Source organism: Oncorhynchus clarkii, chromosome 7 (assembly GCF_045791955.1).
Source record: "Oncorhynchus clarkii lewisi isolate Uvic-CL-2024 chromosome 7, UVic_Ocla_1.0, whole genome shotgun sequence".
Taxonomy (NCBI): domain Eukaryota; kingdom Metazoa; phylum Chordata; class Actinopteri; order Salmoniformes; family Salmonidae; genus Oncorhynchus; species Oncorhynchus clarkii.
The window spans coordinates 77,267,413-77,291,512 of NC_092153.1; the positions used below are offsets into that span (position 1 = coordinate 77,267,413).

The 24,100-nt window shown below is 41.3% G+C and overlaps 2 protein-coding genes across 4 annotated transcripts in view; both read right to left on the minus strand.

Annotated features, from left to right (window-relative positions):
* The window catches only part of LOC139413870 (vesicle-associated membrane protein-associated protein B-like), a 41,206-nt gene extending 39,041 nt beyond the window's left edge, over positions 1 to 2,165 (minus strand). Inside the window, exon 1 of the mRNA XM_071161698.1 lies at positions 1,845 to 2,165. Within this exon, the coding sequence (XP_071017799.1) occupies positions 1,845 to 1,902 (58 nt within the window). The 5' untranslated portion in view covers positions 1,903 to 2,165. The remainder of the gene's footprint in view (positions 1 to 1,844) is intronic.
* An 804-nt stretch (positions 2,166 to 2,969) lies between these two features.
* Positions 2,970 to 23,870, minus strand: LOC139413871 (ras-related protein Rab-22A). 3 transcript variants are annotated; one of them, XR_011634839.1, is made up of 9 exons: positions 23,538 to 23,857; positions 22,953 to 23,032; positions 20,754 to 20,835; positions 12,881 to 12,952; positions 12,274 to 12,380; positions 10,451 to 10,560; positions 9,376 to 10,209; positions 9,249 to 9,340; positions 6,940 to 9,213 (listed from the first exon to the last, which is right to left on the minus strand). XR_011634839.1 is itself a non-coding variant. In XM_071161699.1 (7 exons), the coding sequence occupies exons 1-7, from the start codon at positions 23,571 to 23,573 to the stop codon at positions 10,109 to 10,111; spliced, it is 588 nt and encodes a 195-aa protein (XP_071017800.1). In that variant the 5' UTR covers positions 23,574 to 23,870; the 3' UTR covers positions 2,970 to 10,108. The 3 variants fall into 3 exon arrangements, 1 of the variants encoding a protein (XP_071017800.1); XR_011634840.1 differs by having other exon boundaries at positions 2,970 to 9,340; positions 9,410 to 10,209; XM_071161699.1 differs by having other exon boundaries at positions 2,970 to 10,209; positions 23,538 to 23,870.
* Between the last annotated feature and the right edge of the window lie 230 nt (positions 23,871 to 24,100).

The following is a 24,100-nucleotide window of genomic DNA, read 5'->3' on the forward strand; positions in this document are numbered from 1 at the left end:
AACCAAATTTCAGAATTGCACCTATTCTAGTAGAATATCTCCCCTTGAAAAATACAAATAATATACATTTTGGGGGAAATTGATCCACGGACCTACAAAAAGGGGCACCAGTTGCCCATTCCTGCTCTATATTGACAATGACTTTGTAGGCATGCTAGCACTGGGTTCCCCAACTTGTTCATGTTGAGGCCCCGTAAATAACAGAAATAACAATATCAGGCTTATATGAGAGAAACCTGATTGTGATTTTACCTAACAGAAGTCTTGACATTTTAGTTATTTCTGTCACTTTGCTGAATACCCTGAAAGCCCCATGCAGATCTCCAGGGGCCCAGTTTGGGAACCCCTGTACTGGTCTGTGTGGCTTGGGATTTCCTTGAGGTAAACCTATTTCTCCTAGTTATCAATTAGTGGGCTCAGTTTGTTTGCAATGAGCCAAGACAAACAAAATGGCTACCTTCACAACAAGCAGTGCAGTTTAAAGCTGCTTTAACTTTTTCTGGGACCCAACCAAATTCACATAGAAATGTGAGTTAAAGATCTGTCATTCTCATTGAAAGCAAGTCTAAGAAGTGGTAGATCTGTTCTTTGTGCTCTATTTATGTTTCCCTTTCTTAAGTTTAGTTTTTGCATCGCTTACTTTCATTTTTGTAAACCAGCTTTAAAACAGCTGAAAATACAATATTTTTGGTGATTGAAAATATATTTCACAGCGGTTTATATGGTACAATGATTCTCTACACTATATGTTGCTTGTTTTGTCACAAACTGAAATTCGGCGAGGTACTAGAATTTTAGCAACCAGGAAATGGCAGAGCAATGTCTGCATATTGCACCTTTAAGCAATGGATTATATTGGCTTGACAAGGCAATAGGGCATCTCAAATTACTGTGGAAAGACCCTATATATATAATTCAACAAACACAGATGAAAGGCTATTTGTTATTTTGTATCTAAAAAATGGCCTAGAGTCACATTGTGATAATGCTTCATGGAACGTAGCCTATTGAGTGGAGTCAATAAATTAATATTTAACTAACTGGACACATTGTAATTCTTAGGATGCCCAGTACAAAGTGTCCATATGGTATCCTGACCCACATTGCTGCTTTCCACACCTGGTCATGAACAACACTTGCCAATTGATGAGAAGAACCGCCAGATAGCAATATAGCTAACGTTAGCTAGTATTTCATGCCCAGTTCCATCTTGCTAGCTGGTAGACTAACCGCTAGCTAATTACAGTAACTAGCAAACTAGACAAATTAGTTAACGTTAGCTACCTATCATGATGCTTTCAACGTGCATGTTGGGACAATCAGCTGCTATTCATTGTTAACTCATAAATTACACTGACATGATTGTCGTCGGGCATGAACGATAATAGCTGCGATTCAACCAGTAATTGTATTTTGACATTGTGCTTGAAACACAGCTAGCACAATAATAAACAGACTGACTCGCCTAAATTACTGGAACGATATTGCACAATGCACCTGAAACATAATGCACTAACTGACGTTACTAGGCTAGCTACCAGCTAACTAGTTACCTTACTAGAAGGTCAACTCGACATTATTAGCAGTAAAGACTTGTCAGGGAGCTGCAGGAATAGCTAGCTAGCTAGCTAGCAAGCACAGGTTAATGTTCACGCTGCCAGAACATATGCCAACTAGTCGTTTGAAATTATTCTCCTCCCTAGCTCACTGTTATTTTACAAATTAATGGGCATATGGTGTGCCCCCTCCTTATTAAATGGGCCTGTTACTAACTACCCCACTCACAAAAATGGCTCCCCCCCTCCCTTCAGAGTTGGGCCCTCCCCTCCTCAGTAGTATCTTACCTCGGAATTTCAGTTCGTGCTGTGGCTCCAAGAGCAGGACCTGATCTTGTCTGGCCATGACCCAGCGGTTCCAAGCTCAATGTAAATCGTTTCCGTATATTACTCCTGTTGTGGTGATGTTAGCTAGTGTTATCTTTAGAGTTATTATTATGCTAATTAGCTATGCGATTATCCTGTCTCCCGGTCAGTGCAAATAGCCAGGGAGCTACTAGCGGCGGTTGTGATGCAGCAAGAAAGGAGTGAGAGAGAGGCTTTGTGCAACGTCACAGCCCCTGCATAGCCACTCAACGAGGAGTGAAGAGGTGATGCGAGACGGAGTCCGGGCAAAGCTTGGGAGTTGGGACGCCTAAGCCTGGGAGGGAGGGACAGGTGTCTCATGGTCATCAATCTTTCTCAGGACCTTCTTATGTATCATGTTATCACAGTGTTATGGCCTCTTATAATTAATGCCATACATCATGCATTTCTAACGACCTATAATGGCATTCCTGTTAATCCTGTACAGTTTCAGGCAAGTGCAAATTGACAACAATAAAAATCACTTTGATAAAGTATTTACCCAATAAAAGGATATACATTTATGTTTCTGTAAACCATATCTGCAAAAGTAGGAAAAGTGCCAGTCCCAATACACAGCCCTATGGTGCACCTATTCACCTATCACCCTTCACAATGTTCCTTTATAAACATGCATGTGACACACAGGTTTACTTGAAATAACTAACATGATTGACCCCAGTGTTGGCGTGTTGAGAGGTTGTCAGGTGAACGTTCAGCATCCTCAGCACTATTCAAAGTGCAGCATGGAATCCTATCCCAGTGATACACATGCCTGAAGAGTCATGTATTAAATATATACGCACACACACACACACACACACAATATATATATATATATATATATATAAATAACCAGAAGGCTAACTGCCACTGGCGCAAGAGGACCAATTACATAACACCACTTTCACTTTATCTCCCTGACTCGCATAAGCACACAGCCTCCAAGGTACCTCTGGTCCAGGTTGTACCTGTACCTCTTAACTTAGAAGAGGAATGTGCACCAACACCCTGGACCAGAGGTATTCACGGCCCAGCCCAGCAGACAGTATCCCACTCACACACAAATTCCTTCAATATGTTTTTATTTATTAGTAAACTGCTTGACAATTCCCTTTTAGACATTCAACAAAACAATGCTAACATGTTTCAGACTCTTTTTTGGGGTTATTGTTTAGTCATTATGACAAGTATGAAAGATAAATATGACAAAGTAGTGGTGGAGGTACTATACATGTGTGGATCTATGCCTGGTCTAGCATCTCCGACAATGTAACATACATTATATTTAATCTTACAGGCTAAATAGTCATTGATTTTTTTTAAATAGTCATTGATTTGTGTGCATGTTTGGTGGCATCTACATCGAATAAGACAATTCACATAATGTGTTGCTGCAAAATCTCTCAGGACCAGCCTAAGACTGTTGGTATTTTTCCCAAAAATTATTCATGCAACTGGTTGTCTTTCTATGATAGGCCCTTAGCACTCCAATGCCAAATTCAGTAACTATCTTGTCACACACCAGACATAAATGAGTACACCTAGACATTACACTGTTATTTATGTAACAAATATCTACATTTCCAACTGTTAAGCATTAGAACAAATGTGAGTAATGCAATTGTGATGTGTGTTATTGAAATTACATTTTAAAAATGTCACAGAGAAGAAGCTGCCTCATCTTCTACAAAAGATAGAGAGCAAAATAAAAAGTCATACTGTAAAATAATGATTGCTGGAATACAAAAGGCATATGATGCAATGCCATTATAAAGGCTATGAAAGAAAATGATTTACTCAAACAAACAGTACAAGACGTATTGGGACTTGTCTGGTTCATATTTTTTCAGATAGGTTTGCTGCAGAAAAATGGCGGCAAAATAAATCAGCAATAATATACCTAAAAAAGGTAAGGTACACAAATATTTCATCTGAAAGTGCAGTTGTAAAGTACCAGAAATACATTTCCCTTTTTAATAAATGCACTGTCCTGGCTAACTACGATATCATTTCAAGTGGAAATCATTGAGGAACACTTAAAACGCCACAACCATAAACATTGTATTTTTAAAGGCCTTTTGAATAATTGATGCTCAGAATCTCAAAACTTAATCACTAAAAGTAACATGTAAGCATATTATAGCTTGTCACCAAGCTCAGGACCCTGGGACTGAACACCTCCCTATGCAGACCCGACATCAGGCGGTGAGGGTAGGCAACAACACAGTCAACAAGCTGACCCTCAACACAGGGGCCCCCCAAACTGTGTGTGCTTAGCCCCCTCCTATACTCATAGCTCGCCTCCAACTCCATCATCATGTTTGCTAACGACACGACGGTGGTCTGCCTGATCACCAATGACGATGAGACAGCCTACAGCAGCGCTTCCCAAACTCGGTCCTCGAGACCCCAAGGGGTATACATTCTGTTTTTTTCCCTAACACTACACAGCTGATTGAAATGATCAAAACTTAATTATTAAAATAATCAACTAATCAGCTATGCAGTGCTAGGGCAAAAAACGAAACTTGCACCCCTTGGGGTACCGAGGACCGCATTTGGGAAACCCTACAGGGAAGAGGTCAGCACAACAGCCTCTCCCTAAATGTCAGCAAGACCAATGAGCTGATCTTGGAATTGAGGAATAAGGGGCCCCACCAACGGGGCTGCAGTGAAGAGGGTCAAGAGCTTCAAGTTCCTCTGTGTCTACATCACTGAAGACATATCATTGTCCTCCTACAACAGCATAGTCGTAAAGAAGGCACAGCAGTGCCTCTTCTGCCTCTGGAGGCTGAAATGATTTGGCATGGCCCATCAGATCCTTAGGAACTTTTACAGCTACACCACGAGAACATCCTGACTGGTTGTATCACCGTCTGATATAGCAACTACAACGCCCTCGACCGGAAGGCCCTACAGAGGGTGGTACGGACAGTTCCACCTCATCATTGTGGGTGAGCTCCCAGCCATCCAGGACATACATGCCAGGCGGTGACTGAGTAGAAGATACTGGTGTATCAAGGCTCAGACAAACAGACTCATCAGCCCCTGGCCATGTGGTTTCTTAATTACACTGAACAAAAATATAAACGTAACATGTAAAGTGTTGGTCCCATGTTTCATGGGCTGAAATAAAAGATCCCAGATTTTCCATATAAACTTTTAGTGTGTATCTCAAATTTTGTGCAGAAATTGGTCTACATTCCTGTTAGTGAGCATTTCTCATTTACTAAAATAATCCATCCACCTGACAGGTGTGCATATCAAGAAGCTGATTAAACAGCATTATCATTACACAAGTGCAACTTGTTCTGGGGACAAAAGGCCAATAAAATGTGCAGTTTTGTCACAACACAATGCCACAGATGTCTCAAATTGAGGGAGCTTGCAATTGGCATGCTGACTGCGGGGATATACACCAGAGCTGTTGCCAGAGAATTTAATGTTAATTTCAGTACCATATGCCGCCTCCATTTTAGAGAATTTGGCAGTACGTCCAACCGGCCTCACAACCACAGACCACGTGTTACCACGTCGGCCCAGGTCCTCCACATCCGGCTTCTTCACGTGTGGGATCGACTGAGGAGTATTGCTGTCTGCAATAAAGCACTTTTGTGGGGGAAAATAAAAACTAATTCCGATTGGCTGGACCTGGTTCCCAAGTGGGTGGGCCTATGCCCTCCCAAGTTCACCCATGGCTGTGTCCCTAAGCAGTTATGTGAAATCCATAGACTAGGGCCTAATACATTTATTTCAATTGACCGATTTCCTTATGAACTGTAACTCAGTAAAATCGTTGCGTTTATATTTTTTGTTCAGTATATACACACACAAAAAATGAGTTCTACTATTTTGATATTGATTACTGCACTGTTGGGTAGAGCGTGCAAGTCAAACATTTCACTGTACTTGTGCATGTGACAATAAAACTTGAAACTAGATCTTCTCGATACCTAAAAATTATTGTCACATTTTAGTAACCCTTGCCATAAAGACAATTATTGCACTGACATGGTTGTCAAAAAAAAATTAATCCTGAAGAACATTACAGTCAACCCTGCTATTAACACACCTCCCCCATCAACACTGATTATAATGGAAAGGACAAAAGCCCCTTTAAGACAACTTCACCTCAAGAGACCCACCCTGAAACACAATTATCCCCCCCTATCCCTTAAACAGTGTGCAATTGTGTACTCCTCCCCGCTCATTTAAAAGCATTGGGTTAGATTGGTGTCCACTGAACACAGAGAGTTTCCATCATATTTCTTAAACCAGTCGTTTCCTTTAAATCAATGAAAGGAAGTGAACAAATGCACACATTACGAGAAAGGACAGACAATTCAGACGCCAGTCTACAGCTAGAGGCAGGCTGGCCAGTCTACAGCTAGAGGCAGGCTGGCCAGTCCTCAACTGGTGTTAAATGTGGCCCATTCACATGTTTTCGGCAAGAGAGAAAGACACTAGGAGGAAATGAAAAGGAAAGGGGAACGACTACATGGATCGCTCTATGCTAGGCATTATCCCTAAATTGCCTGTCAAATGGAAATAGGTCAGGAACTAAAATGTGAGACTTTACATTACTGTACTACACAAAGGAGCAATTTAAGACAGAGTGAACACATTGCTCAGTGCTCCTTCATTGCTTCTCTTTGTATTTTGGGACAAGGTGTTCCAGATGCACACCATATTCAAGCTTTCCTTAATTGCTTGCTTCACAGCGTAGTGAAGGCAGCCAGCAGAAGAAAGAAGGAGCAAGGGGAACGAATGAAACAGGTCCCCGGAGTAGAGCACATCATTTGGAATTGAAAAGAGAGCACGGTTCATCAGCGGGTCAGCATGTCAATGGAAAGCTGTGCCTGGTTCTCTGCGGGAAACCTTTTCTTTAGAAAGATCTAAAGATTGTCGACTTGTTCTTCTTAGAACAAGTCCAGTTTCCAGATATGGTCCTTTTTTATCTCTGGCCAGGTAGTAAAACTATGTTGGATGTGCGAGCCAGTGCTTATTCTGTAAAGGAATGAGAAAAGAACGATGATTTTTTTTATTTTTATGGGACAATTAAAGAATTGGCAGGACCTCACAAAATCTGTAAAACTGTCATAACAAAAAAAAACTGTGAGAGATCGCAGACGGACGGGGGTTGCCAACTAACACAAACAGTTAAAATGCCATTTCAAAAACATTGAAACGCAATGAACACTGTAAAAGGGCTGGCAGTATACTCCAAGCACCCCAGGGAAATTCATTTACAGAATTTCAGCGATTGGCTAAAAAAAATAAAAATAAAATGTTTTACCTTTATTTAACTAGGCAAGTCAGTTAAGAACAAATTATTGTTTTCAATGACGGCCTAGGAACAGTTAACAGGTTAACTGTCTTGTTCAGGGGCAGAACAACAGATTTGTACCTTGTCAGCTCAGGGGGTTTGAACTTGCAACCTTCCGGTTACTAGTCCAACGCTCTAACCACTAGGCTACCCTGCCGCCCCAACTATCAACTATTAAAGTGGAAAACGTTAGCAGTTATAACCGCACACTTGCTGACTGCCTGCCAGTCTTGTCAGCACTCAAACAGCCTGGCCCTCTAAGAGACGAGGCCTCAATGTAGAAGACAGCAATAAAATTACTCCTTTTCGGTGGTAACTATCAACCAGCCAAGTTAAAATCCCCTTTATCAAACCCATTTTCCCTCCAAAGTGTCAAGGCTAAAGCAGTCACTGAGAGACACAACGATATTGATGAGCACTGAAATTGTAATGAGAAACAATATGACAGAAAAAGAGCACATTACCCCCATTAGGGATTTTCATTACTGTTTCTCAAACGGTTTGGCAAACACCTGCCTTGGCCCTGTGCTGCAAAGCACTGTGTGAAGGTCCTTAAAATGTAACAGACTACACAACTACACTTCCCATCATGCACCTGACTCATCTACCTGGTTCACAAGAGTTAGAGTTGGGGATGTTTCTTCTTAAATTTGGGAAGAAAAATAAAATCGAACAATGACTTCTTTAACACTAGCACAATTTAACAAATAGAACATTCGTATAGAACATTAATTTAGTCTCCTGTTGGAAAACAGATCATGTGGTTGTTCCAAGAGAAGAAGCACTGCATGCTGCAGATCCAATGATGCCATGACCCGTGTAGAGGTTTACAAGATAAGAACGGAAATAAAACTTTTCAGAAGTATTACAAGACATATAAAAAAAAAAAGCCGGGAGGGGAGCTCTTACAACTTGGGGAAACCATAGCAACTGCTGTGGCTTTGGACCACTCGGGGACAATTCACGCAGAAAAGCTTTAAGGACAGGACAGATGTAGGATTCCTCTCAGATGGTACCCCATTTCTCTAAACTGAGTGGACAAATCATTAGGAATACCTGCTCTTTCCATGACAGAGAATGACCAGGTGATCCCTTATTGATGTCACCTGTTAAATCCACTTCAATCAGTGTAAATGAAGGGGAGGAGACAGGTTAAAAAATGATTTTTAAGCCTTGAGACATGGATTGTCTGTGTGCCACAGTGGAGGCTGCTGAGGGGAAAATGGCATCAAAGACCTGGAGACCATGTGTTTAATGTACATGTGACCATTCCACTGACTCCGCTCCGGTCATTACCACAATCCTGTTATTCTTAAATGAAGGTGCCACCAACCTCCTGTGGTGTGCCATTGAGGGTGAATGGGCAAGAGAAAAGATTGAAGTGGCTTGAACAGGGTATGGTAGTAGGTACCAGGTGCACTGGTTTGTGTCAAGAACTGCAACGCTGCTGGGTTTTTCACGCTCAACAGTTTCCCGTGTGTATCAAGAACTGTCCACCACCCAAAGGACATCCAGCCAACTTGACACAACTGTGGGAAGCATTGAAGTCAACATGGGCCAGCATCCCTGTGAAACGCTTTCGACACCTTGTAGAGTCCATGCCCCAACGAAACAAGGCTGACAACTCAATATTAGGAAGGTGTTCTTAATGTTTTGTACACTCGGTGTATAAGGTGCACTACTTTTGACCAGAGCCACATAGGAATCTGGTGCCATAGGCTTGGACGAGCCACAGATCTGGAAAACGGGAGGATGAAGTGAACACAGCAAGGAGGGGGGTGAGACTGCCATAGACCTACTCGGCGATCCTAAAGGATAGCTGCCATAGACCTACTTGGCGATCCTAAAGGATAGCTGCCATAGACCTACTTGGCGAACCTAAAGGATAGCTGCCATAGTCCTACTTGGCGATCCTAAAGGATAGCTGCCATATATCTACTTGGCGATCCTAAAGAATAGCTGCCATAGATCTACTTGGCGATCCTAAAGGATAGCTGCCATAGACCTACTTGGCAAACCTAAAGGATAGCTGCCATAGATCTACTTGGCGATCCTAAAGGATAGCTGCCATAGACCTACTTGGCAATCCTAAAGGATAGCTGCCATAGACCTACTTGGCGAACCTAAAGAATAGCTGCTATAGACCTACTTGGCAATCCTAAAGAATAGCTGCCATGACCTACTTGGCGAACCTAAAGGCTAAATACTGAGATCCAATTTATGCTTAATCCAAAAATGTAGTCGGATGCACCGTATGGATGGCGTGACACAATTCAGCTCCACACCACATCGCTGTGCGCATCTCAAATTTTGTAACAAAACAGAGTGCGCCGTATAACTCCGCAGTGACATGATTGGTAGATGGTAGGAGAGGGTGGGAGGTCCTGCATAAACACAAAACTCACTGCCTTGACAACTTCCTTCACAACAGCTCTGTGCGGCTTGGTTAAGAGCAAGAATAATAAATGCCCTGACTTCTGCAGAGGTCATATCACTGTAAATGCTGCAAGACAAATACAGTGCCTTTAAAGGCTGTGGACTTCATTTGAACCTTTTGGGCTCCAGATAGGCATTAAAAACACAAGACTACAGCTTCACAATAACTAAGCCAAAGTTAGCCGCATAGAACGATGAGATATGGTCATATATCCCAGTGAACTGTAATTTGCTCGGCTGCCCTCTCTTTACAGTGTAGCATTTGTTGCAGGATTCAATGGCGGTAGTAATCAGGGTTTCCTGATGGAGGAGTGGAATTTACAGCTCCCAGGTCTCTGTGACGCAGGTCTGTGGTTAGGGGGGGATTATGGAGGCTGCAAGCAGAGAAGGGTCAGGGGTCAAGGGTCAATGTGGGGACTACGGTCAGGAATCACTGGCAGCATCAGCAGCAGGTCCGGGTCCGGGTCTCTGAGGGCCGCCGGCGCAGTTTGAAGCCATTCCCTGCAGCCCCTCCCCCTGCATCTAGGACAGGGATCCGTTGACCTGCAGGCGGGAACAAAATGTGCAAGAGGGACAAAAAAAAAACAAAGTTACACCCATAAACCATTGGTTAAAATAGGAACACCAGCAGAAGCTCACATAATATTGTTTGGTACACTTAAATAAACAAGGACAATTTCAGCCATTGTACACCACTAGTAATAAAAATGGTATACCATAAAGCATATATTTGGCCTAAAAGATTGGATGCCTCCAAAAGCTAGTGAAAAAAAAAAACACTTACTTATCTCTATAAAGACCTCATTGATGTTAATGGCGTTCTTGGCGCTGGTCTCCACAAAGATGGCGTGGATGGAGTCAGCGTAGTCCTTGGCATCCTTCTCCGAGACCTCCCTATAAAGACGGGTGTGTTCAAGTCTTAACCAGTAACAGACGGGGAAGGGGGTTCTACTAAGCTATGTGCAATTGTTTTAAGAAGATCATACCAAGGATCATTTATCTATTTGATTTAGAATTTCAAGACCACTCGAAGTATCAAAAAAATATATTATACAAAATATTTTTTGTGTCTTGCTGCTATTAGCCCATACGAACGCATTGAATAACAGATTCACTACATGGAACAACAGATAGTCCCCCAAAAAAATCAAATGGAAAATTGTTCTGAAGTCTGTCCTTTATCTGAGAGATATAAGAAAGACCAGGAAACATTTAAAACATTTTTACATGTGTTTAAACACTTATTTTCTTGCCACTAAACAGTCTCCATATGCTAATAAAGGTCCTCTGAGTACATTAAAAAAAGTTTGATATACACTACCAGTCAAAAGTTTGGACACATCTACTCATTCAAGGGTTTTTCTTTATTTTTACTATTTTCTACATTGTAGAATAATAGTGAAGACATCAAAACTATGAAATAACACATATGGAATCATGTAGTAACCAAAAAAAGTGTTCAACAAATCAAAATATATTTTATATTTGAGATTCTTCAAAGTAGCCACCCATTGCCTTGATGACAGCTTTGCACACTCTTGAGACACATCCAATGCAAAATCAAATATCTCTAGCTTAAACAGACAGCTTTTTAATGGGGATTTATGGGTGCAGCTCAATGCTGGGGAGAGGTGCAGGATAGGCAGAGCAATATGGTGGACATGAGCCAAGAATTCACGTCAGCCTGTCCAGTTGTTTCACATCAGTGCAGATGAGAAAGAGGAGGCACGAGGACACACCCCTTCAAACATGAGACGAACCCAACAGGGAGATGAACAGAGAATGGGACCCAAGGTGGCACCACCCCACCAGTATCACAGTGCTCATCTCTGCTAGACTTCTTCCCCCAGTGCTACTGTTCTGTCATTCAATCCAGCTAATGCTCATTTTATTACAATGGACTACATGGAGGCAAACAAGCATCGTACGCTCCAGAGTCCACTCCCGACTGCAAACAATAGCATATCCATGTTTCTCTTTTTCAACCAGACCTGTGCTGTATAACATTTCCATGTACAGTCATGTCTAACAACTGCTTAGATTGTCAATTAAGACTAATACTAATGGATGGTAGATGGAAAAAAATGTCATCGATTTTCAAGCATCAGTTCTCTCCCTTGCTTCAATGCAAATTAAGCTACTCTAGTAGTTAAAGTCCTCTCATCTAAAGCCAGCATGTTTGAGTGACATTAGATAAACTGGGAGAAGTTTATCTCCAGCAGAGAGCTGTATCGGCCGCTTGTTACCGTTTCTCGGTACGTTCAAATTGTTGGAGCCGAAAGTTTGAAGATACACGCTTAGCTCGGCCGATGACGTCCCTTGCACAAACAAAGCGTGGACGAGTCCTTTAACTTTCATTAGAAAATGTAGCACAACCAAATCTCGTGTCAACAATTCAGCGATTTGTCTGGTAAAATGAGAGTATGGAAGCCATGCTGCTGATTTGTAACAATAAACCAGTGTCTGTGTCCCAAATGACACCCTATTCCCTATATAGTGCACTACTTTTGACCAGGACCCTGGTCCAAAGTAGTGCACTATATATGGAATATGGTGCCATTTGGAACACAACCATGTCTTCCTGGGGGACATGAGGGATTTATTTACCTGGCATCGGATAGGTCACACTTGTTGCCAGCGATGGCTACCACGATGTTGGGCGGGCCGTGCTGACGAAGCTCCTTCACCCAGTTCTTTAACGTCTGGAACGAGTCCTGAGAAACAGCGGTTCGAGCCATTCTTACTAACTTTATAGTATACAGTATATAGGCCTAGTAAACATCTTATATTGTAAGATGTCAAGAGTTTGAGAAAATGTTATGCAACGCATGACTGTGTGGGAGTATGTGGTTTAAACAGTCATGAAACATAGGCGATGTAAACATGATATGCAGACAAATGGGTGTGCCTCTCTCCACATGGAATGTGAGAGTGGCCAGTATCAGATGTTTACTGAATATGCCTACATTGGACTCAGTGACCAGTGGGCCCCCATAGTTGCCTACAGTTGACAGCAGAATTCTGTGCACGGATGGATACCTGTGTTTTGCAAAAGGTCAATCTATTTAGAGATTTTTTTTCTGTGGTAAAAAATATAATTTAGCAAAATTACATCACAGGAAAAGAGTAGTACAGTGTCCTTTTAAACATTTGAGGGGAAAAAACAACTAAACAAATGTCATATCACAGCATGTTACCAGAGGGAAAACTTTACCTCTTTAGTGATGTCATAAACAATGATGGCTGCCGCAGAGCCTCTGTAGTACATTGGCGCCAACGCACGGAACTATGGGAAAGCAGAGAGAAGTGGAGAAAGAGCACGGTGAGTAATGGACTGCAGCCATTCTTCAGATAAAGAGGCTGTCCCTCTGGACAGAGAAGATAGTTGGTTTTCTAAAGCTTTCAACAGGGATTTATCTACAGCCAAACCGGTTGCACTGTTACAGTGAGGTCAAGGGGCCATGTATGCATTTGTGGTAGTGTAGATCATAATTAAATTAAGAGTACACGACTTATCTTAAGAGATGCTATGCTTTAAAGAAACAGCCACAGACATTTTTGGCTCATCTTCAAGGATTGTGTATCTAGATCGCTCGTAATTGTTTATTTAGGACATCCATGAGAAAATCAAAGGCTACCAAAATAGCATTGCAATCCGTTCTACCGCCCGTTTTCCAAAACATTACACAGTCAAACTACCCAATCTTTATTAAGCCGTATACGGTTACATTTCGTCAACGTTACATAACTTACTTCACTTTCCCTTTTACCTGAACGTGTCATGAGATAAAACATCCAACTCAAAATGGAGGGGTGAAACTAAAGCAAAGAGAAACGATGGAGCTTCTTGAAAACCCCGAAAGGAATTCTGTTCCAAGCCTATATGCCAAGTGGCTTTCGTTACATGGGAAGTATGGCAAGCCTTTCCACCGAGGGCTCACATGTGGTAAGCATCAGGATAAAGAGGAGCACAATGTGTCAAAGGCAGTTAGCCATTTAATATTAATGGAGAACTATACATTTGGTCTTCACCCAGCAGATCACAAATCCCTGCATAATAAAAACAAGCTGAGTTTACAGCGTTTCCCATTCCATTGTTGGGGGGGGGATTGCCTGATGTTTGCCAGTTCTCCATTTCTTCTGGTATAATATTTTCCAAAAGCTTATGAGTTCTGGCTTGAAAATGCCAACGCAATTAGCATATGCCTGTGTTCATAGAACTCTAAATCAAATGCATATTTCAGACCTTTCCTTACACTGGATGGGTAAATGCAAAAGGTCTCTGCGATGACTGTTTTTAAACCTGTTGTCAAGCTTAAAAAGGATAGTTCACCTAACTATTGGACAAGGAGAGACAGCGATCCATACTTTGGTTTCATTTAAATAGCTGCTGTCACCAAATGCGAACCTAAGAATTCTTATCCAAATACCAAATCCAATATCTCTAAAATGTGCAGGCTACAGCCTAAATTACCCGCAGAAAAGTATCTTCATTCACAATCAACTCTTTCAAATTATGTGAACACAAGTATTTTGATATTGTTGAAAAGGCATACAGGATGTTTGATTTGGTATGATTGTTATCATGTATATTGAGAAGTAACAATGAATGGTATTCAGACCATCTGCAACAAACAAGTGGAAGGTAACACACCTGTCATAAATTAGGCTACCATTTAGGCTAGATCCTCCTACATCTTAGGATAATCTACCACACAAATTTTCTAACATAATTAGCATATTTAACCATGAAAGGAATAATAGGCATGTAATCTATTAGCTAATGAAATAAAGAGATTAGCTTTAAAACAAACAGGAGTGATCCCAGTCAAACATTAACTTGGCACGACCTGGGCCAATTCTCATTTTCCTTTACGATAAAAAGGAATAAACTATCCCAGCTTGGAATGACACGGTTACCTCAGGAAAAGCACACATTCCTTGCAATTATAGTTGTTACTGGCCCCGAGACTACCGGAGGGAGTCCAACTTGGGATACTTGGCAGATGGCGGAAAGGGATGCTGCCTGTCTGACTGGCTAGCGATGTGTAGCTAGACGCAGTACAGCCAGTCTTGTGTGGTCCCCTTCCAAAGTGTATCCAGAGAGCATTTTCACAGTGAGGGCTAGAATCCACAACGCATCTCAAAGTAGGAGTGCTGATCTAGGATCAGGTCCCAACCTGTCCATATAATGTTATTTCATTATGATAGAAAAAGGTGAAACTGCCTACTTCGAGAGGCTTTGTTGATACGGGCCCAGACATCCGACCACACCAGAGCTGTAAAAAAAAAAAAAAAAAACGCCCTTATTTTGCTAAACGTGTGTAGATGAATTACTGAAATTATGAGCCTGGCACCCAATGAAAGGTGCCCGTCCATGCAGAGAGCAAAGGGGAGACCCAGCTTCTGGTGAGATGGGAGGTCTCTGGACAGGGTTGTTGACAAGCACAGCTAAGATGATGCACCCGCCAGGCCATCAGAGGGTGCATCATCACAGCTCTCTCTCATTCCACCGGCTTCTACTAAATCTCTCAACCCAACTCCAATACTGTTAATTACACAAACTGGTTCTGATGACCACAACATCTCCAGAGGCGATCAGCTTCGAAACAAGGCAGCTGCAGATTTACAATGAAGGAAGACAACAGTGAAGCAGGCCAGAAATGTTCCCATCTTCTCGCTCACAGCCGTGGAACACTGGGAGAGTCGGAGTGAGTGTGTGCGAGAGAGTCCCAAATCGTTCCCTACCCCTTCCTTTTGGCTCTACCCTCGGAGTAGATCTGAATGCCTCAGCAATATGGTGTGGGCTTCACCACTACCCTGAATATACCTATGCAGAGAGAGAGAGAGAGAGAGAGCAGGAGAGCTGGCAGTGGCTGTGGATCAGTTGGAACCAGGGAGGAGGCAGAGAAAGTGTCTTATCTTAAGGGAAAATCAAATGTAAGCGTTGTTTCAGGCCAAGCACTCAGACAAGCTCAAAGAACAGAAGAAAAAAACCCTGTTTTATCTCACCACCCCTCTCTAGAAGACAACACAGAGGAACAGACCATTATCTCGCCACCCCTCTCTAGAACACAACACAGAGGAACAGACTAGAGGTCGGCCGATTATGATTTTTCAACGGCGATACCGATTATTGGAGGACCAAAAAAAAAACAATACAGATTAAATCGGCCGATTTAAAAAAAAAATGTATTTGTAATAATGACAATTACAACAATACTGAACACTTATTTTAACTTACATCAATAAAATCAATTTAGCCTCAAATAAAATGAAACATGTTCAATTTGGCTTAAATAATGCAAAAACAAAGTGTTGGAGAAGAAAGTAAAAGTGCAATATGTGCCATGTAAAAAAGCATGAGAACATATGAAAGCTGGTGGTTCCTTTTAACAGGAGTCTTCAATATTCCCAAGTAAGAAGTTTTAGGTCGTAGTTATTATAGGAATTATAGGACAATTTCTCTCTATACGATTTGTATTTCATATACCTTTGCCTATAACAACATCCAATAGTCACTTTAGTATTGCCAGTGTAACAGTATAGCTTCCGTCCTTCTCCTCGCCCCTACCTGGGCTCGAACTAGGAACACATCGACAACAGCCACCCTTGAAGCAGCGTTACCCATCTCTCCACAGAGCAAGGGGAACAACCACTCCAAGTCTCAGCGCGAGTGACGCTATTAGCGCGCACCCCGCTAACTAGCTTGCCATTTCACATCACATCGTTACACCAGCCTAATCTCGGGAGTTGATGTCATAAACAGCTCAATGCTTGAAGCACAGCGACGAGCTGCTGGCAAAACCCACGAAAGTGCTGTTTGAATGAATGCTTACGAGCCTGCTGTGCTGGTGCCTACCATCGCTCAGTCAGACTGCTCTATCAAATCATAGACTTCATTGTAACATAATAACACACAGAAATACGAGCCTTGGGTCATTAATATGGTCGAATCCGGAAACTATCATCTCGAAAACAAGACGTTTATTCTTTCAGTGAAATAAGGAACCGTTCCGTATTTTATCTAACGGGTGGCATCCATAAGTCTAAATATTCCTGTTACATTGCACAACCTTCAATGTTATGTCATAATTACGTAAAATTCTGGCAAATTAGGCGGCCCAAACTGTTGCATATACACTGACTCTGCATGCAATGAACGCAAGAGAAGTGACACAATTTCACCTGGTTAATATTGCCTGCTAACCTGGATTTCTTTTAGCAAAATATGCCTTTTTAAAAATATATACTACTGCGTATTGATTTTAAGAAAGGCATTGATGTTTATGGTTAGGTAGAGTCGTGCAACGATAGTGCTTTTTTAAAATCATCCCCCGTTTGGCAAAGTTGGCAGTCTTTGTTAGGAAGAAATAGTCTTCACAGAGTTCGCAACGAGCCAGGTTAGCAGGCAATATTAACTAAATATGCAGGTTTAAAAATATATACTTGTGTATTGATTTTAAGAAAGGCATTGATGTTTATGGTTAGGTACACATTGGAGCAAGACAGTCCTTTTTCGCGAATACGCACCGCATCGATTATATGCAACGCAGGACACGCTAGATAAACTCGTGGAGTGCAATGTAACCAGGTGGTTAGAGCATTGGACTAGTTAACTGTAAGATTGAATCCCCGAGCTGACAAGGTAAAAATCTGTCATTCTGCCCCTGAACAAGGCAGTTAACCCACTGTTCCTAGGCCGTAATTGAAAATAAGAATGTTTTCTTAACTGACTTGCCTAGTTAAATAAAGGATAAATAAAGGTGTAAACCAATATATATATATATATATTTTTTTTTTAAATCGGCCAAATCTGTGTCCAAAATTACCGATTGTTATGAAAACCTAAAATTGGCCCTAATTAAAATCGGCCATTCAGATTAAATCGGTCGAAGTCTAGAACATACCATTATATCACCACCCCTCTCTAGAACACAACACAGAGGAACAGACCATTATCTCACCACCCCTCTCTAGAACCCAACACAGAGGAAGAGACCATTATCTCACCACCCCTCTCTAGAACCCAACACAGAGGAACAGACCATTATCTCACCACCGTAAACAGGTATGCCAAACGTGATGTTTGTTACGATAACAACCATAAAAAGTTGGCTATATGGCACAAACCCATCCGGAGCCAGACTAGTTGTTGTATATTAACCTGGTTCCAGAACTGTATTCAACAGAGTTGTTGTATATTAACCTGGTTCCAGAACTGTATTCAACAGAGTTGTTGTATATTAACCTGGTTCCAGAACTGTATTCAACAGAGTTGTTGTATATTAACCTGGTTCCAGAACTGTATTCAACAGAGTTGTTGTATATTAACCTGGTTCCAGAACTGTATTCAACAGAGTTGTTGTATATTAACCTGGTTCCAGAACTGTATTCAACAGAGTTGTTGTATATTAACCTGGTTCCAGAACTGTATTCAACAGAGTTGTTGTATATTAACCTGGTTCCAGAACTGTATTCAACAGAGTTGTTGTATATTAACCTGGTTCCAGAACTGTATTCAACAAAGTTGTTGTATATTAACCTGGTTCCAGAACTGTATTCAACAGAGTTGTTGTATATTAACCTGGTTCCAGAACTGTATTCAACAGAGTTGTTGTATATTAACCTGGTTCCAGAACTGTATTCAACAGAGTTGTTGTATATTAACCTGGTTCCAGAACTGTATTCAACAGAGTTGTTGTATATTAACCTGGTTCCAGAACTGTATTCAACAGAGTTGTTGTATATTAACCTGGTTCCAGAACTGTATTCAACAGAGTTGTTGTATATTAACCTGGTTCCAGAACTGTATTCAACAGAGTTGTTGTATATTAACCTGGTTCCAGAACTGTATTCAACAGAGTTGTTGTATATTAACCTGGTTCCAGAACTGTATTCAACAGAGTTGTTGTATATTAACCTGGTTCCAGAACTGTATTCAACAGAGTTGTTGTATATTAACCTGGTTCCAGAACTGTATTCAACATAGTTGTTGTATATTAACCTGGTTCCAGAACTGTATTCAACATAGTTGTTGTATATTAACCTGGTTCCAGAACTGTATTCAACATAGTTGTTGTATATTAACCTGGTTCCAGAACTGTATTCAACAGAGTTGTTGTATATTAACCTGGTTCCATAACTGTATTCAACAGAGTTGTTGTATATTAACCTGGTTCCAGAACTGTATTCAACAGAGTTGTTGTATATTAACCTGGTTCCAGAACTGTATTCAACAGAGTTGTTGTATATTAACCTGGTTCCAGAACTGTATTCAACAGAGTTGTTGTATATTAACCTGGTTCCAGAACTGTATTCAACAGAGTTGTTGTATATTAACCTGGTTCTAGAACTGTATTCAACAGAGTTGTTGTATATTAACCTGGTTCCAGAACTGTATTCAACAGAGTTGTTGTATATTAACCTGGTTCCAGAACTGTATTCAACAGAGTTGTTGTATATTAACCTGGTTCTAGAACTGTATTCAACAGAGTTGTTGTATATTAACCTGGTTCCAGAACTGTATTCAACAGAGTTGTTGTATATTAACCTGGTTCCAGAACTGTATTCAACAGAGTTGTTGTATATTAACCTGGTTCCAGAACTGTATTCAACAGAGTTGTTGTATATTAACCTGGTTCCAGAACTGCATTCAACAGAGTTGTTGTATATTAACCTGGTTCCAGAACTGTATTCAACAGAGTTGTTGTATATTAGTGTACATGTATGATACATTTCTACACCGTGTTATATTACTCATGTGGTGCACCTTTTGAAAGATAATCTATTTCAGTCGTCCGTCTGTGTGGGCTACAAGGCATTCCAGATTTAACATCACAGCAGATCATGTTGCGAGTGGCCCCTAGACTTTCGCCTCACGTTATGACTGCTGATGAGCCACTCGTCTTGACTGTTCAAAGGACGATGCACATGGAAGGCATGATTTAGCATAATGTGGAGTGCGCTCCAATGACACAGTACACATAGATGATAGAGCTGGGAATTACCAGGGACCTCACGATCCTGTATTATCTTGATACTTCGGTGTCGATATGATATGTATTGCAACTCGATATTGCGATTTGATGTTCCAAACATATAGCTCATTATATGTCTGCTGCAGAGGGACAAGAGAGAGCCATGAGAAAATTAGTTTTGATCAGTCATGAAAATAAATGTACTGAAAAATATGGTAGCGGCTTACTATTTAAAAAGAAGATGGAGAACAAAGAAAAATACCAGTTTTGGCACAGGTACAGCCGACTAGCGCTAGTCGACAAAACGCAACTTTACAAATCGATACCTGGAGTCAAAATATCTATATAATACCCTCCAAAAACAATATTGAAATATGAAACAGTATCAATGTCCCCCCCCCCCCCTTCACTAATAGCTAAAAGTAAAACTTTGCTGTGGTAGAGAGTGAGAGAGGAAAGAGAAGCTGATGTTTTGTTGGGGGCAGCTAAATGTAAGCTAAATATCGCCCCCTATCAGGTACAATGACATACTGCACTTGGAGTATGTGCCTTCAACACACATACATACATATATTTAACTAGGCAAGTCAGTTAATAACAAATTCTTATTTACAATGACGGCCTACCCCGGGCGACGCTGGGCCGATTGTGCGCTGCCCTATGCGACTCCCAATCACGGCCGGATGTGATTCAGCCTGGATTCTAATCAGGGAATATGTTGCCTATTGCACCGATGCGCCACTCGGGAGCCCAAACATAGACCTCTAACATAGACCTCTAACATAGACCTCTAACATAGACCTCTAACATAGACCTCTAACATAGACCTCTAACATAGACCTCTAACATAGACCTCTATGGCCCTGGTCAAATTCCTTACAAATGTGTTCTTCTTTCCTTCCTTATGTAATCTCTTATCTGATTGGATAGGTCAGTGAGAGCGATACTTCCAATATGTTGATTTTACCTATCATGTGAGATCAGTAATTAAGCTACCTCAATGAAGTGAGGAATGAAGGATGCATTTTTATTCAAACAAGGCCTATGTCTAACAGGGACCACTTCCTCTGGAGAAAAATATATTGTAAAAGATAGAAGATTACTAACTCTCTCTTGCCCTGCAGTGTCCCAGATGAGAAATTTGTGAAGCTCATTTTGATACTGCACCGTCTTTGTCATGAAGGATGCCCTGGAAAACAAAAATACAATCATACAATACGAGTCACATTTCAAAGTAATGTTAACATGGATTAATACAGCGTTTCCCAACTCCAGTCCTTGACTTCCCCCAACAAAACATGTTGTAGCCCCAGACAAATATACAGTACCTGATTCAACTCAAAGAGGGCCTGATGATAAGTTGACAAGTTGAATCAGGAGTTATTGTCCGGGGATACATTCAAAATTTGTACTGTTGGGGGTACTCGGGGACCGGAGTTGGGAACCACTAGTTTATTACACTGAACAAAAATATAAAATGCAACATGTAAAGTGTTGATGCCATGTTTCATGAGCTGAAATAAAATTGTACATATGCACAAGAAGCTTATTTCTCGCAAATGTTATGCACAAATTTGTTTACATCCCTGTTAGTGAGCATTTCTCGTTTGTCAAGATAATCCATCCACCTGACCAGTGTGGTATATCAAGAAGCTGATTAAACAGCATGATAATTACACAAGTGCACCATACAACTTAATGCCACAGATGTCTCAAGTTGATTGTGCAATTGGCATGCTGACTGCAGGAATGTCCACCAGAGATGTTGCCAGAGAATGTAATGTCCATTTCTCTACCATAAGCCACCTCCGACATAATTTAAAGAATTTGGCAGTACGTCCTACCAGCCTCATAACCGCAGACCACGTGTAACCACGACAGCTCAGGACCTCCACATCCGGCTTCTTCACCTGCGGGATCATCGGAGACCAGCCACCCAGACAACTGATGAAACTGTGGGATTGCACAATGTAATAATTTCTGCACAAACTGTCAGAAACCGTCTCAGGGAAGCTCATCTGTGTGCTCATCATCCTCACCAAGGTCATGACCTGACTGCAGTTCAGCGTCGTAACCAACTTTAGTGGGCAAAAGCTCACCTTTGAAGGGTCACTGGCACGCTGGAGAACTGTGCTCTTCAAGGATGAATCCTGGTTTCAACTATATGGGGCAGATGGCAGACAGCATGTATAGCGTATTGTGGGCGAGAGGTATGGTTGGCGGTGGGGTTATGGTATGGGCAGGCGTAAGCTATGAGCAACGAACACAATTGCATTTTATCGATGGCGATTTGAATGCACAGAGATACCATGATGAGATCCTGAGGCCCATTGTCGTGCAATTCATCCGCCGTCATCACCTCATGTTTCGCATGATAATACACGTTGAACATGTTTGGGATGCTCTGGATCGAAGTGTTTGACAGTGTTCCAGTTCCCACCAATATCCAGCAACTTTGCACATCCATTGAAGAGGAGTGGGACAACATTCCACAGGCCAAAATCAACAGCCTGATAAACTCTATGCGAAGGAGATGTGTCATGCTGCACGAGGTAAACGATGGTCACACCTGATACTGACTGGTTTTCTGATCCACACCCCTATCTTTTTTAAAGGTATCTGTGACCAACAGATGCATATGAGTATTCCCAGTCATGTGTAATCCATAGATTAGGGCCTTGATTTATTTATTTCAATTGAATGATTTCCTTATGAACTGTAAATCAGTAAGATCGTTGAAATTGTTGCGTTTATATTTTTGTTGAGTGTACAATAAGGCTCACCCTTTTACCACATTACAAAAATAAGTACAGAAGTGATACATTGATTAGCTTGTGATAAAATGATTAGCCTGGTCCCAGATCTGTTTGTGCGATCATGTCAACTCCATGCCTCTCACTGTCATGAGTTGACATGATAGCAGAAACAGATCTGGGGCCAGGCTATAAATGAATTAGACTGGGATGACATCACTCCCAGTAAATCCCAATATGTGCATGCATTTTTCTAAATGTATTACTCAATGCATTGGCAGGCAGTACAGTAAGGGGCAGGTTAGAGATGCGAGCCAGCAACCGGAGGGTTGCCAGTTCAAATCCCGGATTCGCTGGAAAAATCTGGCGGGAAGTGAGCTGGCAACCGGAGGGTTGCTGGAATCAAATCCTACATGCCATTGCACTTAACTTCCCACAACAGCTTTTCCGGAGCGGTTGGGTTTAAAAGAGTAAGTCAAATTTCAGTTGGACCTTGTAGGATAGGAAATCATCTTTCCAGAATATTTAGTGGGTGAAGGACTATAACACTTACCCAATAGTTGGATTAATGTTGGGGTCAAAGTTGTCCTCCACAAACCTCCAAACAATGCTTGACTTTCCAACCCCAGTGTCCTGAAGAATCACAAGGGAAGGAGTTTAGTGAATGTTAGAATTCCTCCATACTCGGTTACTGCCAAGACCACACAGACCATTAACTCATCTCAGGATAACATCATTATGTGAAGAGAATACCCCATTGGTTCAAGAAGAAATATTCCTACTACTATGATGCAAATATTTCGCAACACTTGTGCAATACATACACATGTAATGTTTATCAACGTTAGCCTGGACGACTAATCTACTACTGATGAGTAAAATAGAGTCATGTCATTTAAATATTAGCTAACTGACTAAACTCCACGGCCAAGGGAGTTTCTGACGAACTGGTCTCTGCCCCACTCCGTTGGTGGAGTTCATCAGAAACTTGCTTCGCCATGGAGGGGAGTTCAGCCAGCTACATATTAGGTAGTGCGGTGCAGAAAACGTTTAGCAGCATTGCTGTGGCGTCTGTCACTTGACATACTGCAATCTGAATGAACAGATAGTTAGATGAATACAAATCAGATTGTCTTACCCCAAGAAGGCAAACCTTTAACTCTCTCAGCGTCATATCGATCTCCGAATTAATAGAACGTTTATGAACATTCCAACCACTTAACCGATCGCTACCTAGCTAGATGTTTCACTTGACAAGATTTGTAGCAAATAACCTCTTTTCATCAAAGACCTATATTCAAATCCCAAACAGATTGACGAGAAGCAAAGAAAAAATGAACTTCTCAAACTCAGAACTTTAAAAATCACTGATATAATTTGCCATATTATGATTACTGTAGGTGGAAAGCTACAAAATAAGGCGCAGACTCCATCTTGAACTACGGTCCAATGTCGTGTCACGTGACACTCCGTAGTTATTTTTAGTTTAGAAATGTATGTAGCCAACACGCTCTCTTTATGTTCGTTTCAATAATACCAACGTATATCTCCTACATATTTAACTACATTATTGTTTACATTATTATTATTTTAAACTTGAAAAACAAAATCAGGAAGTACTTTCAGGAAGTAGTATTGGCTACGTTGATTGTAAGCCATAGAGATAGATAGGTGACTCGTCTTCGTAACTGTGACAAACTG

What these genes read in the sequence shown, in the direction of transcription:
- LOC139413871 (XM_071161699.1), bottom strand. Translation starts at nt 23,573, where the DNA reads ATGACGCTGAGAGAGTTAAAGGTTTGCCTTCTTGGG. An exon ending in TAAAGGTTTGCCTTCTTGGG is followed by an intron (nt 23,033 to 23,537) that starts GTAAGACAATCT and finishes GTGATTCTTCAG; the next exon opens with GACACTGGGGTTGGAAAGTC. An exon ending in TTTATGACATCACTAAAGAG is followed by an intron (nt 12,381 to 12,880) that starts GTAAAGTTTTCC and finishes GCTGTTTCTCAG; the next exon opens with GACTCGTTCCAGACGTTAAA.